This window comes from Leopardus geoffroyi, chromosome B1 (assembly GCF_018350155.1).
Source record: "Leopardus geoffroyi isolate Oge1 chromosome B1, O.geoffroyi_Oge1_pat1.0, whole genome shotgun sequence".
Taxonomy (NCBI): domain Eukaryota; kingdom Metazoa; phylum Chordata; class Mammalia; order Carnivora; family Felidae; genus Leopardus; species Leopardus geoffroyi.
The window spans coordinates 143823984-143841642 of record NC_059327.1 but is presented as its reverse complement, the minus strand read 5'-3'; the positions used below and the strand labels follow the sequence as shown (position 1 = coordinate 143841642).

The following is a 17659-nucleotide window of genomic DNA, read 5'->3' as shown; positions in this document are numbered from 1 at the left end:
GCTGAAAGTTCTTATTAATTTCTTCCCAAGGTAGTAGACACATTAGATCTAGTTGGAAAGACTAAATTGTTGCCTCTGGTAACTGAGGATTCTGATACTGTTCTGCTAATGTTTGTCCTGGAAATTTAAGCCTAGTGAGGCTACTGGCCTTCTTTATTCCTTCTTTCCATCCTTCTCTTTGTTCATTTCATAAATATTTATGAAGCACTCACAGTGTGAAAGACGTAAGTATTATAGGAGATGCAAAGATATGCTGATGACATATATAATGAGGGACATATGAGAAGTTTCTGAAGTTACACCTCTTGCACTCTAATATAACTTACTCCACACATATACATACACACTTTGAAATCATTGCCGTAGAAACCCATTGTCCTTGATAAGAATGTGTTTCTCACTGTGGGAGAAAAAAAGTTGAGAATTAAAGTCTAGAGGCTTAAAATCTACCAAGAGAGTAGTGTCTCTAAATATTACACTGTAATCATTATATGTTGTATGTTATAGGGGTAATATTCTGAATTATTTTTAAAATACTAAGTAGATTCTATAAAGTTTGTTATCTCTGTATTCCGCTCAACTCATCTTTAAGATTAAGTCATTAATAGTGGTCCAAGAGAAGGGAGTAAGTAGATAATGCCAGAAAAAGGAGGTTCATAGGATAGAGGAGGAAACAGCCTATTAAGAAGTACCCCTAACTAATACTGGGATTAGAAGAGTTGGTTCCCAAACAAAAAGAAAAGGAGTCAAGATTAGACTCCTGTGTCTTGGCTTCTCTGGACTGAAACCCTGGAAAAGGTTGATGTAGTTTAAGAAATAATGTGATAAGTTTCAAGGAATCCTTGAACAGCAGGGATTGCCTCTCTTTGAATAAGAGGCAGATGGTCTCTTTGGACCATTTTCAAGGTCTCTTAGAAAAGCACCAAGTCTAACATGGAACCACCTAAGCAGTAATTTGGAAACACCAAAGTAGCAGAATATGTTGAGAACAAAGATTCCTCTCCAGTTTTCTACAAAATCAAGGTTATTGTGATGGAATTCCTAATTCCTAGGTTTGCCTTTGGGCCTAGTTAAGGTAACAGCACAAACCAGTTATAATTTTCTGTAGGAAGATGCCCAACAAAGCCAAGGAAACTCATCTGTGGTAATAGATGAGTAATAATTTAAAGAAATAAATAATAATAAAAGAAATAAAGTACTAATTTAAAGAAATTAAAGAAAATGTTCTTTAGAATACTCAATGCCAACGGGGCCCCCAAAGCGATAGAAAATACTTAGTACTGAACCAGAAATTAAATGTCACCAGTGCTAGAGACCAGCCTAACCACTAGAGCTAGCAGAGAACAGACAACAGTTTCCCCTAACAGAAGAGTGCCAACAATGTAGAGGGGAAACCATATGCAACAAGGAAACCAAACCGTATTTCTCTGTATTGGAACTCAACTTAATTCACAAACCCTTGTGTCCACTAATGGTAGAAACGTTAATCTTACCAATTAAAATTTAGTCATTTGTAAGTCGAAATAGTCTTCTTTGAGTAAATATTTAGTTCAATTTAGAATTTTTTCCTCCCCTTCTGTCCTTCTTAAGAGCAATTTAAAATCCTGCCATTGGAGGAAAGGTACTTGTTCTGGTGCTGACCTCTAGTGGTCACTGGCCTGCACTGAGGCATCTGATCCTGCTTGGTTTTCTTTGGATGATGGTAATTTGCTTTTACTGCTGTAATGCCCCGGCTTGGCCTCCAGCCTCTAATACACATACATATACTTTGCATTATCTGATCACAACCTTGAGCTCCTTTCAGCCTCATCTATGGGCCATTACAATATTACAGATGCTTTCCAGTAGTAGTTTTCAAATTGGGATACAAATAACTCATGGGGTACCAAAGACATTCCAAGGAATATGAAAGAATTTGTTATTTTTATTTTTAAAAAATGTTTATTAATTTTGAGAGAGAGAGAATCCCAAGCAGGCTCCATCCATTCTGTCAGTGCAGACCCAGTGCAGGGCTTGATCTTACATATGGTCAGATCATAACCTGAGCTGAAATCAAGAGTCAGATGCTTAACCGACTGAGCCACCCAGGTGCCCCTATTGTTGTCTATTTTTAAAAATCAGTTGCATTTAGGTATGATTTATACAAATTTATATATTGTAAGTGTACAACTCTCTGGCTTTTGATAAATGTATATCATCAAGTAACCACTAAAATAATCATGATATAGAACATTTCTTTACCCCCCCAAAAGTTCTCTCATGCCCCTTGTAGTCTTCTCCCTCCATTCAGGTCCCTGGCAATCACAGATCTTTTTTTTTTTTTTTTTTTTAAATACAACTTATTGTCAAATTGGCTAACATACAGTGTGTAAAGTGTGCTCTTGGCTTTTGTGGTAGATTCCCATGGTTCAGCGCTTACATACAACACCCAGTGCTCATCCTAACAAGTGCCCTCCTCAATGCCCATCACCGATTTTCCCCTCTCCCCAGCCCTCATCCATGCTCAGTTTATTCTCTGTAGTTAAGAGTCTCTTAAGGTTTGCCTCCCTCCCTCTCTATTTGTAACGATTTTTTTCCCTTCCCTTCCCCCATGATCTTCTGTTAAGTTTCTCAAGATCCACATGTGGGTGAAAACATATGATATCTGTCTTTCTCTGACTTATTTCACTTAGCATAATACCTTCCAGTTCCATCCATGTTGCTGCAAATGACATTATTTCATTCTTTCTCATTGCCAAGTAGTATTTCATTGTATATCTAAACCGTATCTTCTTTATCTGTTCATCAGTTGAAGGACATTTAGGCTCTTTTCATAATTTGGCTATTGTTGAAAGCACTGCTAGAAACATTGCGGTACATGTGCCCCTATGAATCAGCCCTTCTGTATCCTTTGGATAAATTCCTAGTAGTGCTGTTGCTGGGTCATAGGGTAATTCTGTTTTTATTTTTTTGAGGAACCTCCACACTGTTTTCCAGAGTGGCTGCACCAGTTTGCATTCCCACTGACAGTGCAAGAGGATTCCCATTTCTCCACATCCTCACCAGCATCTGTTGTTTCTCGACTTAATTTTAGCCACTCTGACCAGTATGAGGTGGTATCTGAATGTGGTTTTGATTTGTGTTTCCCTGATGATGAGTGACATTGATCATCTTTTCATGTGTCTGTTGGCCATCTGGATGTCTTCTTTGGAGAACTGTCTATTCATGTCTTTCCATTTCTTCACTGGATTATTTGTTTTTCGGGTGTTGAGTTTGGTGATTTCTTTATAGATTTTGGATACTAACTCTTTATCCTATATGTCATTCGCAAATATCTTTTCCCATTCCATTGGTTGCCTTTTAGTTTTGTTGATTGTTTCCTTTGCAGTGCAGAAGCTTTTTTTTTTTTTTTTTTTTTTTTTTTTTGATGAGATCCCAGTTCATTTTTGCTTTTAATTCTCTTGTTTTGGAGATGTGTCAAGCAAGAAATTGCTGCAGCTGAGGTCAAAGAGGTTGTTGCGTGTTTTCTTCTCTAGGGTTTTGATGGTTTCCTATCTCATATTAAGGTCTTTCATCCATTTTGAGTTTATTTTTGTATATGGTGTAAGAAAGTGGTACAGTTTCATTCTTCTGCTTGTTGCCGTCCAGTTCTTTCAGCACCATTTGCTAAGGAGACTGTCTTTTTTTCCATTGGATACTGTTTCCTGCTTTGTCAAAGATTAGTTGGCCATACATTTGTGGGTCCAATTCTTGGTTCTCTATTCTATCCCACTGGTCTATGTGTCTGTTTTTGTGCCAATACCATGCTGTCTTGATGATTACAGCTTTGTAGTAGAGGCTAAAGTCTGGGATTCTGATGCCTCCCTCTTTGGTTTTCTTTTCTTTTTTTTTTTTTTTAATGTTTATTCATATTAGAGACAGAGGGTGAGTGGGGGAGGGGCAGAGAGTGAAGGAGACACAGAATTTGAAGCAGGCTCCAGGTTCTGAGCTGTCAGCACAGAGCCTGATGCGGGGCTCAAACTCACAAACCGTGAGATCATGACATGAGCTAAAGTTGGATGCTTAACCAGCTGAGCCACACAGGGGCCCCTGGTTTTCTTTTTCAATATTGCTTTGGCTATTTGGGGTCTTTTGTGGTTCCATACAAATTTTAGGATTGTTTGTTCTAGCTTTGAGAAGAATGCCAGTGCAATTTTGATTGGGATTGCATTAATGTGTAGATTGCTTTGGGTAGTATTGACATTTGAATATTTATTCTTCCAATCCATGAGCATGGAATGTTTTCCCATTTCTTTGTGTCTTCTTCAATTTCCTTCATAAGTTTTCTATAGTTTTCAGTATATGGATCTTTTACATCTTTGGTTAGGTTTATTCCTAGGTATTTTATGGTTCTTGGTGCAGTTGTAAATGGGATCCATTTCTTGATTTGTCTTGCTTTTGCTTCATTATTGGTGTATAGAAATGTAACCAGTTTCTGTACATTGATTTTGTACAACTTTGCTGTACAACTTTGCTGAATTAGTGTATCAGTTCTAGCAGCCTTTTGGTGGAGTCTTTCGGTTTTTTGATGTAGAATATCATGTCGTCCACAAAAAGTGAAAGTTTGGTTTCTTTGCCAATTTTGATGCCTTTTATTTCATTTTGTTGTGTGATTGCTGACGCTAGGACTTCCAACACTATGTTAAACAATGGTGGTGAAAGTGGACATCCCTATCGTGTTCCTGGTCTCGGGCAGAAAGCTCTCAGTTTTTTCCTGTTGAGGATATTAGCTGTGGCTCATTTCATATAAATGGCTTTTATGATGTTTAGGTATGTTTCTTCTATCCCGACTTTCTTGAGGGTTTTTATTATTAAGAAAGGATGCTGTATTTTGTCAAATGCTTTTTCTGCATCTATTGATAGGATCGTATGGTTCCCATCCTTTCTTTTATTAATGTGATAGGTCACATAGATTTGTGAATATTGAACCAGCCCTACAGCCCAGGAATGAATCCCACTTGATCATGGTGAATAATACTTTTTATATGCTGTTGAATTCGATTTGCTAGTATCTTGTTGAGAATTTTTGCATCCATGTTCATCAGAAATATTGGCCTGTAATTCTCCTTTTTTGGTGGGGTCTCTGTCTGGTTTGGGAATCAAGGTAATGCTGGCTTCATAGAATGAGTCTGGGACTTTTCCTTCCATTTCTGTTTTTTTGGAACAGCTTGAGAAGGATAGGTATTAACTCTGCTTTAAATGTCTGGTAGAATTCCCCTGGGAAGCCATCTGGCCCAGGACTCTAATTTGTTGGGAGATTTTTGGTAACTAATTCAATTTCTTCACTAGTTACAGGTCTCTTCAAATTTTCTATTTCTTCCCATTTGAGTTTTGGTAGCATGTGGGTGTCTAGGAATTTGTCCATTTCTTCCAGGTTGTCCAGTTTGTTGGCATATAATTTTTCATAGTATTTGCTGATAATTGCTTGTATTTCTGAGGGATTAGTTGTGATAAATCCATTTTCATTCGTGATTTTATCTATTTGGGTCCTCTCTCTTTTTGAGAAGTCTGGCTAGGGGTTTATCAGTTTTGTTTATTTTTTCAAAACACCAGCTCTTAGTTCCATTGATCTGTGTTTTTGGATTCTCTGTTGTTTATTTCTGCTCTGATCTTTATTTCTCTTCTTCTGCTGGCCTTGAGGTTTCTTTGTTGTTCTGCTTCTGGTTCCTTTAGGTGTGCTGTTAGATTTTATATTTGGGATTTTTCTTGTTTCTTGAGATAGGCCTGGATTGCAAGGTATTTTCGTCTTAGGACTGCCTTTGCTGCATCCCATTGGGTTTGGGGCTGTTGTGTTTTCATTTTAATTTGTTTCTATATATTCTTTAATTTCTTCTTTACTTGCCTGGTTGACCCATTCATTCTTTAGTAGGATGTTCTTTCCAAACTTTTTCCTGTGGTTGATTTCAAGTTTCATAGCGTTGTGATCTGAAAATGTGCATGGTATGATCTCAGTTCTTTTATATTTATTGAGGGATGTTTTGTGACCTAGTATGTGATCTATCTTGGAGAATGTTCCATGTGCGCTTCAGAAGAATGTATATTCTGCTTTAGGATGAAAATATATCTGAATATATCTGTCAAGTCCATCTGGTCCAGTGTATCATTCAGGGCCATTGTTTCTTTATTTACTATATAGATGATCTGTTTATTGCTGTAAGTAGAGTATTAAAGTCCCCTGCAATTACCACATTTTTCCCAATAAGGTTGCTTATGTTATTAATTGTTTTATATATTTGGGTGCTCTTGAACTCGGTTCATAGACATTTATAATTGTTAGCTCTTCTTGATGGATAGATCCTGTAGTTATGATATAATGCCCTTTTTCATCTCTTGTTACAGCCTTTAGTTTGTCTGATATAAGTATGGCTACTCTAGGTTACTTGTGACTTCCAGTAGCATCATAGATCTCCATCCCCTCACTTTGCAATCTGAAGGTGTCCTCAGGTCTAAAATGGGTCTTTTGTGGACAGCAAATAGATGGATCTTGTTTTTTAATCCATTCTGATACCCTGTGTCTTTTGATTGGAGCATTTTGTCCATTTACATTCAGTGTTATTATTGAAAGATACGGATTTAGAGTCATTGTGTTATCTGTAGGTTTCATGCTTGCAGTGATGTCTTTGGTCCTTTGTGGTCTTTGCAACATTACACTCACAGAGTCCCCCTTATGATCTCTTGTAGGACTGGTTTAGTGGTGATGAACTCCTTAAGGTTTTTTGTTTGTTTGTTTGTTTGTTTGTTTTGTCTAGGAAAACCTTTATCTCTCCTCCTTTCTGAATGACAGGCTTGCTGGATAAAGGATCCTTGGCTGCGTATTTTTCCTATTCAGCACATTGAAAATTTCTTGCCACTCCTTTCTGGCCTGCCAAGTTTCAGTAGATAGGTCTGCTACTACCCTTATGTGTCTACCCTTGTAGGTTAAGGCCCATTTGTCACTAGCTGCTTTCAGAATTCTCTCTTTATCTTTGTATTTTGCCAGTTTCACTATGATATGTCATGTAGAAGGTCAATTCCTGTTACATCGGAAGGGAGTTTTCTGTGCCTCCTGGATTTCAGTGTCTGTTTCCTTCCCCAGATTGGGGAAGTTCTCAGCTATGATTTGTTCAAGTACACCTTCCACCCCTTTCTTTCTCTCTTCTTCTTCTTACTGGAACTCCTATGATACGGATATTGTTACATTTCATTGAATCACTTAGTTCTCTAATTATTCCCTTGTGGTCCAGAATTTTTTTTTTATCTCTCTTTTTCTCAGCTTCATCTTTTTCCATAATTTTATCTTCTGTTTCACTTATTCTCCCTGCTTCCTCTTCAGTCCTCACTGTTACTGCCTCTAGTTTATTTTGCACCTCATTTACAACATTTTTTAATTTCATCATGACTATTTTTTTAGTTCCTTGATCTCTGAAGCAGTAGATTTTCTGCTGTCTTATATGCTTTTTTCCAAGCCCAATGATTAATCTTATGACTATTATTCTAAATTCTTGTTCAGTTATATTGTGTATATCTGTTTTGATCAATTTTTTAGCTGTCATTTCTTCCTGGAATTTCTTTTGAGGAGAATTCTTCTGTTTCATTGTTTGGGCTAGTTTTCTGTACTTTATGTGATTTAAAAGCTTGTTATGTGTCCTGCACCTGCAAGCACTACTGTATTAAAGAGGCCCTTCAAGAGGTGTTTTTTTGGGGATGTGTTACTTGCTCTCTGTTGTTGTTTTTTGGAGTTGTTACTTGCTCTCTGTTGGTTTATTTCCCTACTCCTAGTGATGTTTTGGACCCTCAACCAGGTGTGCTTTGATTTGTTCATAGAAGTAGCCCTGGAAAAGAAAACAAACAAACAAGCAAAAACACCAGCTACAGCAAAACAATGGTGTAGGGGTGTGGTTGATGGAAGAGGCCATACAAAGAGAGAAATGACAGGGGTGGGGAAAAAGAAATGAAAATTCACCAGGCAGAGAAACCAAATGGCTTAATCCAGAGTGAGAGAGAGGAAAATAAAGAAGGAGATATAGAACAGGTGTAAATAAAGAGAATAGATTAAATATGTCTGCTTAAACAAACCAACAACCAGAATAACCAGAGTAGAGGAGTGAAGAAATAAGGAGAATAGGAAGAAGGGGTGGGGAACTAAATATATATAATGTATATATAATATATGTGTGTATATATATTATATATATATATATATATATATATATATATATATATACACATATATATATAGAACATGAATTGTCCAACACTTAAATCAGGAAATGCAAAACCTCTGGGTGCCTTGGAACTGGTGGCCATGCTGGTCTGGAGGAGGGGCTGTCTGGTTCATCAGCATCAATCCCATTCCTGTAGATATGCAGGTACCAGGCACGGAGGGGTGTGGTTTGTTGTAGGTGGGTCCCACCTTCACTGTGGGCCCACCTTCTGTTCCCTGAAGCCCTGCCTTGTTGGTGAGGGGGAGAAAAATGGCCATACCGTCTCTCTTCTATGGACCAGGTGTCCCAAGCCACTGTGTTCAGGCCATCCTTGCAATGCTTCAGGCATGAACCAGGTGGTCTGTCCCGCTCTGACGACTTCCTTGCTTCCCTGGCACTCAGCTGGGATTTAAACCCTGATGTCTTATAGATTCCCGCTCCATGAGTCCTGGTTTCAGGGAAATGCCACTCCGTGCCACTGATATATGGCCTCTGGCTGGTGGGAACAGGCAGTGTTTGTCCTCCAAATGGTTATATACCTTCTTCCCACAGCACTCCAGGGAGGGGATTGCTTTCTCCCACTATGGACTGCACCTCTGAACTAGTTAGTCCTGGGCTCCTCTCCTCCCCAGGTGCTTGAACAGGGCAGTTGGCCCCAGTCCAGAGAAAGCCCCGCAGTTAGAGATTGATCCGTGGTCCTGGTCCATGGTTTTTCTCTCATCCAGATACAGTCCTGTGCTTCCCCAGCCTCTCTTTCTCTTCCTTTTGTCTCTCCCCAGAAGGGGTCCCTCCCATCTGTGCCTACCTGGCGTGTTTTATCTCTTCCATTCCGCACACAGCTATGGCCTGCCAAGTTGTCCCCATGGGCCCCTGGAGACATCTTTGTCAGTCTGCAGCCTGGACTCTTGGAATTCAAAGTCCTTTGGCCTCCATACTGCTGTGTTTGAGGGACAAGGGAACCTACTTCTCTGCCTTGTTGGATCTCCCCCACAGATCTTCTTTTTGTCACAACAGTTTTGCCTTTTCTAGAATGTCATTTAAATATTTTCATACCATATATAGTCTGGTCATACCATATAGTCATACCATATAGTCAGTTTGGTAACTGACTTCTTAGCATAATGCTTTTGAGATTCATCTTTGTTGTTGCATATATCAACAAGTCATGCCTTTTTAAAAAAGTTTTATCGAGATGTAATTCAGATACCATACAACTCATCTGTTTAGAATATACAATTTAATGGTTTTGAGTATATTCACAGAATTGTGCAGCCATCACTGCAGTTTTAGAACTACAGATTAATGCAACAATGTGAATGGATTTCAAAGTATTGTGCTAATCCTTTGGACTCATGGAGCAGGAATCTTTAAGACATCAGGGCTTAAATCCCAGCTGAGTGCCAGGGAAGCGTGGGAGTGGTTGGAGTGGGACAGACCACCTGGTTCACGCCTGAAGCATTGCAAGGATGGCCTGAACACAGTGGCTTGGGACACATGGTCCATAGAAGAGAGACTGGGGTATGGCCATTTTTCTCCCCTCACCAACAAGGTGGGGCTTCAGGGAACAGTAGGCAGGCCCACAGTGGAGGTGGGACCCACCTACAACAAACCACACCCCTCAGCACTTGGTACCTGCGTATCTACAGAAGCGGGATTGACTCTGATTGAACCAGACAGCCCCTCCTCCAGACCAGTGTGGCCACCAGTTCCAAGGCACCCAGTCAGTCACACCCTGACTACCATTACTGTCATTATCCTGGTTCAAACCACCGTAATCTCTGCTTTCATTATTATAATAACCTGCAAGCTGCTCTTCCTACTTCATCCCTACAGACTCTTCTCCCCATAACACCCAGAGTGAGCCTCTTGAAAAATAAGTGAGATCATGTCATACCTCTGCTCAAACTTTTTCTCCCTTCCATTTAGCATAAAAGCCAGCATTTTTACAATGGCCTGCAAAGGTTTATATGATCTTTCCACAACCACCCCCCCTTACCTCTGTGACCTTATTATCTCCTACCACTCTGTGGTTACCTATTATTCTGATGTTCCATATTGACCTTTTGTATTTCCTCTGCCTGACTGCTCTTCCACCATAGTCTTCGTAGCTGACTGCCATACCTTCTCCAAATCTTTGCCCACATATTACCTTTTCAGTGAGTCCTCCCTAATCATTGAATTTAAATTGTAAACTCTTCATGTACTCCCAGTCTCCCTTGTAATACTTTTAAAAAACAGTAATACTTAATATATTCTAACATACTCATATAATTTGCTTGTTTTGTTATTTGACTCCCTTCTGCCACAAGAATATAAACTTGACAAGAGCAAGGTGTTTATTTATTTTGTTCATTGATCTACCCCCTGTATCTCAAACAGTGCCTGGAACATTGTGAGGACTCCTGGGGAGGTGCAGAGATAGCAGACTGAAACACACACCTAGTGTTTCTAAGAAAGACCTGTTTGTCCAGGAGCTTTGGACTGAGGGGCAGGCTTTCGGTTTGGCACACATGGGCGGGGTGTGCTCCATAACCGCTCTTAGAGAACAGTGGCCAATAGATGCATTCTTTGTTCTCTCCCTTGTTCCATCTTTCCAGTATCTTCTATAAAGGAGCTTACATTACTCTCTGGTGCCCTGATTTTTGCTCAGGGGATGCCTCTACATCACCTAGGTTTGGTGGTGGCATTCCCTAGGTCCCATGAGACTATACCTTACAGAGATAGAGTTCTTAAATAGCTACTGCCCCATGGGCTACCACAGCAAGAGGCAAGTCTTTCTGTGAGAGAGGCTTATTAGCTTACATATATGGTAAATTAAATTATGATAAAGGCACCAAGAATATACAATGGGGAAAGGACAGTATCTTTAATAGATGGTGTTGGGAAAACTGGATAGCCACATGCAAAAGAATGAAACTGGACCACTTTCTTAGACCATACACAAAAATTCACTCAAAATGGTTTAAAGACTTAAATGTAAGAAAATAAACCATAAAAACTCTGGAAGAAAACATAGGGAATAAGCTCCTTGATATCGATCTTGGCAGTAAATTTTGGATTTGAGACCAAAAGCAAAGGCAACGAAAACAAAAGTCCACAATTGGGACTACCTCAAACTAAAAAGTTTCTGCACAGCAAAAGAATGAAACAAAATTTTAACAAAATTGAAACAAAATTTTAACAAAAATGAAAAGGCAATGTACTAAATGGGAGAGAATATTTGCAAATCATGTATGTGATAAGGGGTTAATATCCAAAATATATTTTAAAAACTCCTACAACTCAACGGTAAAAAAATAAAGTTTTAAAAATGAGCAGAGGTTCTGAACAGACATTTTTCCAAAGGAGACATACAGAAGGCCAACAGGTAAATGAAAAGACCATCAAAGTCACTAATCATCAGGGAAATTCAAGTAAAAACCACAGTGAGCTATTGCCTCACATTTGTTAGAATGGCTACAGTCAGAAGAAAGGGGTCAGGCTACAGGGGGAAAAAAAAGAAACATGAAATGTTGGAAAGGATGTGAAAAAAAGAGATCGCTGTGTACTGTTGGTGGTAAGTATATATTAGAGCAGCCACTATGAAAAACAATATGGAGTTCTTCAAAAAACTGAAAATAGAACTACCATATGATCTAGCAATTTCACTTCTGGATATTTATATGAAGAAAACAAAACACTAACTTGGGAAGATACATAGGCACCCCCATGTCATTATAGCATTATTTACAGTAGCCAGGATATGGAAACAACTTATGTGTCCAACAACAGATAAATGGATAGAGAAATTGTGTGTGTGTATACATACACATACATATATACACCTATGTAAATAAAATGAGATATCATCAGCCATTGAAAAGAATGAAACCTGGCCATTTGTGAGAACATGGATAGACCTTGAGGACACTATGCTAGGTGAAATAAGTCGAAGACAAATATCTTATGATCTCACTTATATGTGGAATCTAAAAAAAACAAAAAAAAAAACCCACCACAAAACAAAACTAAAAAAACCAAGCTCCCTGATACAGAGAACAGATAGGTAGTTTCCAGAGTTGAGGATTGGGAGTGGTGGGCGAAATGGGTGAAGGAAGTCAAAGGTGCAAGTTTCCAGTTATAAAATAAATGTCCTAGGGATGTAATTTACAACATGGTGATTGTAGGTAATACTGTATTGCATATTTGAAAGTTGTTGAGAGAGTAAGGCTTAAAAGTTACCACATACACAAAAATTTATAACTGTATGGTAACATATTAACTAGACTTATCATTTTGTAATATATACAAATATCAAAACATTATGTTGTTATACCTAAATCTAATATATCGTATGTTAATTATATCTTAATTTTAAAAAGGTAATAACTGGAATAAAACAGGAGTGGAGCAAAACCGTATTGGGCATAAACAAGGCCAGTCCTGCCTTGAACTTCCTGTGGTGTTTGTTATGTTCTTTTTGGTGAACTTTGTCTTTTGTGTGATATGTAGATGAATCTGGAAGGCTTCAGCTTCAAAGACAGGAAAACTCCACTACTGCATTTCCCATAGGCTCACATGCCTGAGACTTAAAACAGTGTCAGTGTGAACATAATGCTTGAAACGTGTACAAACCCTCTTTTTTCCTTTTGACCAAACTTTTTTCTTTAATGATGTTATTGCTGGGAGTCCATTCAGTGTATTAAATTGTATCTTAAATTGCTTAGCCAGTGGGGTGGGAAGAGGTTAGAGGTTTTGAAGGCTGAAGATTAGAGATGGGTTTTGTAAAAATGGGTGCACTTTATTTAAAATGTTTACTTGAGTAATAATATATGTATACATGTATACGTACAGAGGAAAATACACATAAATGTATAGCTTAGTAATTTTCACAAACTGAATATATCAGCATAGTCAACACCCAGAACTAAAACCAGCATCCTAAATGCTCTCCTTGTTCCTCTTCAAGTTAATACCTCCTACTCAGAGTAACCGTATTCTGACTCTAATGCTATAGATGTGTTTTGCTTGATTTTGTTACTCTGTATGAATTAAGTCATACAGTCACTTAAATGCATAAATGTTAAGATTTATCCACATTTCTTACATATGGTTAGAGTTTATTCATTTTCAGTGCTATACAAAATACCATTGTATGAATATAACGATGTATCCATTCTACTGTTGTTAGCCATTTGGATGGTTTCCAGGTTGGGACCATTATACATAGTGTACTATCCCAATACATTCTTTTAATGTATTTTGATTTATATATATGCGTAAATTTCCTAGGACATTTCACAGTTTTTTTATCTATAGTCCATAAACTCTAAGTGTTCTTTGGCGTTACAGTCAATATATTTACTATGTGTACCATACTCAAATGAGAGCTACAGTTCCAAGTATTACCAAATCCTTCCCTTCTTGGTGTTCTCAGTAGACTTTTTCTAAAATTCACTTAGGTTTTTAACATGTATTTTGGTTAAGTATGCATATTAATGTGTTTTATCGCATCGTGAGTACTTTTTAGTACTTTGTTTTACGTGCTTGTGTATCCCAGTAGCTGGCACAGTATCTGAAAAATAGTAAGCTGGGTGAGTGAATGGTGATAGTCATCATTATTGCCAGAGATTAACACAGCAAGTTCCCCTAGTTATGTGAACCATCTTGCTAGGGTAAAATCCTTGCTTTAGTTCGACATCTCAGAGTCAAAGGGTTAGGAATGGGAGGTGATCACACTCTGAGAAGCCTACAGTAGGGTTCAGAACTGAACATGGTGTGTGGTTAGAGGGAATTGCTGTGGCTTTACAAGCCTCTGGGAGATTTCATGTGTTAACAGCAGTGATTCCAAAGGATAGTGTGGGGGCCAGATATAAATAGCAGGACACAAATGGGGTAATGTGCCACTGCCAGGCTACTGCTGGGGGTGTTTATAAAAAGAAAAGTATTCCCTTCTCAGCTCTCACTGTCAACAACCTCCTATCCTGAAGACACGCTTACCACAACTGAAAGAGTGGGGAAACAGTTTGAGACCTAGCATCATTTAAACTTCCTCCACAGGCAGAAAAGCCAGGTAAACATTTTGACTTATTTACACTCAGACTACGGAAGTAAAGAATTTTCAAGAAAACCCTAATTCAGAGCTTGCTTGGCATGTACTGCCTCATGACGATTATCTATCAAGTATTATATTTTGAATCATTTTTAGAAAGTGAAGTTTAACACAAAAGTGACATTTTGGTAGTATATGTTAGTATCTCTAGTGAAAGAAGCTGCTCCTGAATAAAAATAGGAATGTGGGGCCAAAGGGAAGACTTTCCTTTCCCCCGTGCTTTTCATTCCCATTTGCAGATGCCAGAGTATGGTGAATGGTAGGATAAAATAGAGGTCTCGGTTCAGTTCCAGTAATGTCAACTTTGTTGTAGGTATGTGGAAGGAACTGTAGACCGACCTTTAATTGACTCATTTAATGGCTGTGAGAGAGCTTCAGCTCTTGAGGGCCTCTTACCCTTCTGTTTACCCCCTTTCAGTCTCATAAACATCGGGACAAAGATTGGGCATATGGCCAATAGAGTTGTATAATCTTATTAGAATTGTTGCTTACCAAGTTTTTTCTTATTTTCGCTCCCACCATCAGAAATGTATGCAAGACACTTGTTTTATCCTTGAGCTTCTTTTGAATGTAAATATTTGGGGGAAGGAGGACCCCTTGGTAACTCTCTGGTTTGTACCACTACTGGGCTCATCATTCCTTCCATCCTACCCAAATATGTGTGACTTGGTTTGCAAAGACGTTAAGAGAATGCATGATGTGCATGGACAGTAACTACTGGAGACCTTTTGGAAACTGGGAACTTGGAGATCACCAATCTAAAATGGTGTTTTTTAGTTTATATTATTTCTTGTGTATGCTGAGGAGAAACTTAGAGACAGGAAGAAATTATGACTACCAGTGGCTGACTATGGTAGAAGAGACAACATGACTGGAAATGGATAGATTTAATCTGGAGCAAATTGCTAAAGTTCTTGGAGCTTTTGCTTCCTCATCTGTAGAATGAGAGTCTTAGACCACCAGACAAATTATAATGGCCCTTACAGCCATTGGAAACTTATTGATGATCACTTCCTGACCATCATGATACTTTCACCACGAGTGAAAATATATATAGTGTGTCATCCTGCTGTACATACCTAAACCTCTTTTTTAAGACAACTAAATTGGAATTTCTCCCTTTTAATTTAGAAGAGAAAAATGAAGACAGGACATTTTGATATGGTCACCATGCTGCTGGCAGCGGCGATTCTAATGGACATTTTCCAGGTAATGTTTGGAATGGGAAGTATGTGGTCATTGGAATGGGAACTCTTGATATAATGTTGCCTGAGGCATCCATGTGGGTTGATGATGGAAATGAGAGCGGATAGAATAGGTAAACTTGTTTTTTACAAGTAGCTTTTATTTTTTCATTTTACACTTTGATACAGGCTGACTGTAGAAAGTTGAAAAAATTAAAATTAAGCAAACAGAGGAAACTGAAAATCATCCACAGTCCCTCTACTCAGAGGGAAAGAGTCTTAATCTGTTGGTGTATAGTCTTCTTGGTTTTTTTCTGTGTGTATGTGTGTGTGTGTGTGTGTGTGTGTAATTTAGAAAAATGGGTTCACAGTGTGCATACTATTTTTTTGCTTTTTAAGTTACTGCTGTGCTACAAATGTCTTTGTCATTAAATATTCTTAAAATATGTATTTGGTTCAAATAAGACGACAGTGCAGTGTTTGGTTATGTGTATTTTATTGAACTACGTAATGACCATTTTCTCACATCTAGTGTTCTTTTTTTCTGATAGAACTTTCATGATTTTATTTTTTGCAGTTGAATCTTCAAGCATTCTGTAACATATTTTTATGTATATATGAGACTGATATCTCATTTGATTTCTTTACCCACCATGCTTGCTTCACATCGCTACTGAATATCTAATGATTTGAAGTCTCTTCTTTAAAATATGTTAAATTATTAAAATGTTATTTTTGAATTTAATATTCTGATCCCTTGTCTGTGGAATCATTGTATATTCTGTTGCCTGTGCTTCAGTATGATTTTTTAAATTGAGGAATAATTCACATGTCATTAAAAAAGCACACTTTTAAAGTGCATAATATATGGTGGTTTTCGTAAATTCACTATGTTGTACAGTGATCACCATTATCTCATTACAGAACATTCCCATCACTCCAAAAAGAAGCCCTGTAGCTATTAGCAGTCAGTCCCAATTCCCTCTTCCCAGCATCCGCTGGAAGCCATTAATCTACTTTCTGTTTCTTTGGGTTTGCCTATTGTGAAAATTTAACCTGAATGGAATCATGCAGTATCTGGCTCTTTGCGGGGCTTCTTTCACCTAGTATATTGTTTTCAAGGTTCATTCATGTTGTAGCATATACTAGACTTCATTACTTTTTAGAGCTGAATAATTCCATTGTGTGATTATGCCACATTTTGTTTCTCCATTTATATATTGATTGACATTTGGGTTCTCACTTTTTGGCTTTTATGAATGAATAATTCTGCTCTGAATTTTCATGAACTTTCATGTGAACATGTTTCCAGTTCTCTTGGATATATACCTATGAGTAAAATTTCTGGGTCATATGGTAACTTTATGGGGTTTTTTTGTTTGTTTTTAAAAAATTTTTTTTTAACGTTTATTTATTTTTGAGACAGAGACAGAGCATGAACGGGGGGAGGGTCAGAGAGAGGGAGACACAGAATCGGAAACAGGCTCCAGGCTCTGAGCTGTCAGCACAGAGCCCGACGCGGGGCTCAAACTCACGGACCGTGAGATCATGACCTGAGCCGAAGTCGGCCGCTTAACCAACTGAGCCACCCAGGCGCCCCGGTAACTTTATGTTTTAATATTTGAGAACTGCCAAACTGTTTTCCACTGTGGCTGCACTATTTTATATTCCTACCAGCAGTGTATGAGGGTTCAGTTTCTCTACATCTTTGCCAACATTAATTTCCCTCCCCCCCCCCCATTATTATGGCCATTCTAATGGATGTGAAGTGGTATCTCCCTGGGGTTTTGCTATGCATTTTTAACATTGTTTTGTAACATAATTTTCATGTGTGTTCTGTGAATGTTCTGTAATTTGTTTAACCAATTTCTTTTTGTGAACATTCAGGCTATTTCCACATTTTTAATAATATTTTTGTAGGAAATTTGAGGTAATTAAATTTCCTTAGTTTGGGATTTTGTTTCAGTGGATGAATCAGAGGAAGAAAATATAATCAGTGTGTTCATGTAGCCTTTTGGACATGTCCCTTAATGTCCATTCAGTTGTCCCTGAATGGTGGTGGCACTTGTGAACTTTTTCACTGCTCAAGGCACTCACTGTACAGAACACACAATCAACTGTGGCCTTGGGCCAGAAAGACTGGATGTCTAAAATTAAACCTGTGGAGACTGGTTAGAGGCATG

At 38.2% G+C, this 17659-nt stretch overlaps 1 protein-coding gene across 7 annotated transcripts in view; it reads left to right on the top strand.

Annotated features, from left to right (window-relative positions):
* The window catches only part of ART3 (ADP-ribosyltransferase 3 (inactive)), a 141625-nt gene that overhangs the window by 92549 nt on the left and 31417 nt on the right, over positions 1-17659 (top strand). For 6 of the 7 annotated variants that reach the window (XM_045473711.1, XM_045473709.1, XM_045473707.1 and 3 more), the window contains 2 exons: positions 14140-14253; positions 15424-15501. In XM_045473711.1, coding sequence (XP_045329667.1) covers positions 15433-15501 — 69 coding nt within the window. In that variant the 5' untranslated portion in view covers positions 14140-14253; positions 15424-15432. Of the gene's footprint in view, positions 1-14139; positions 14254-15423; positions 15502-17659 lie in introns of those variants that run through there. The other variant, XM_045473705.1, reaches the window with a different exon arrangement.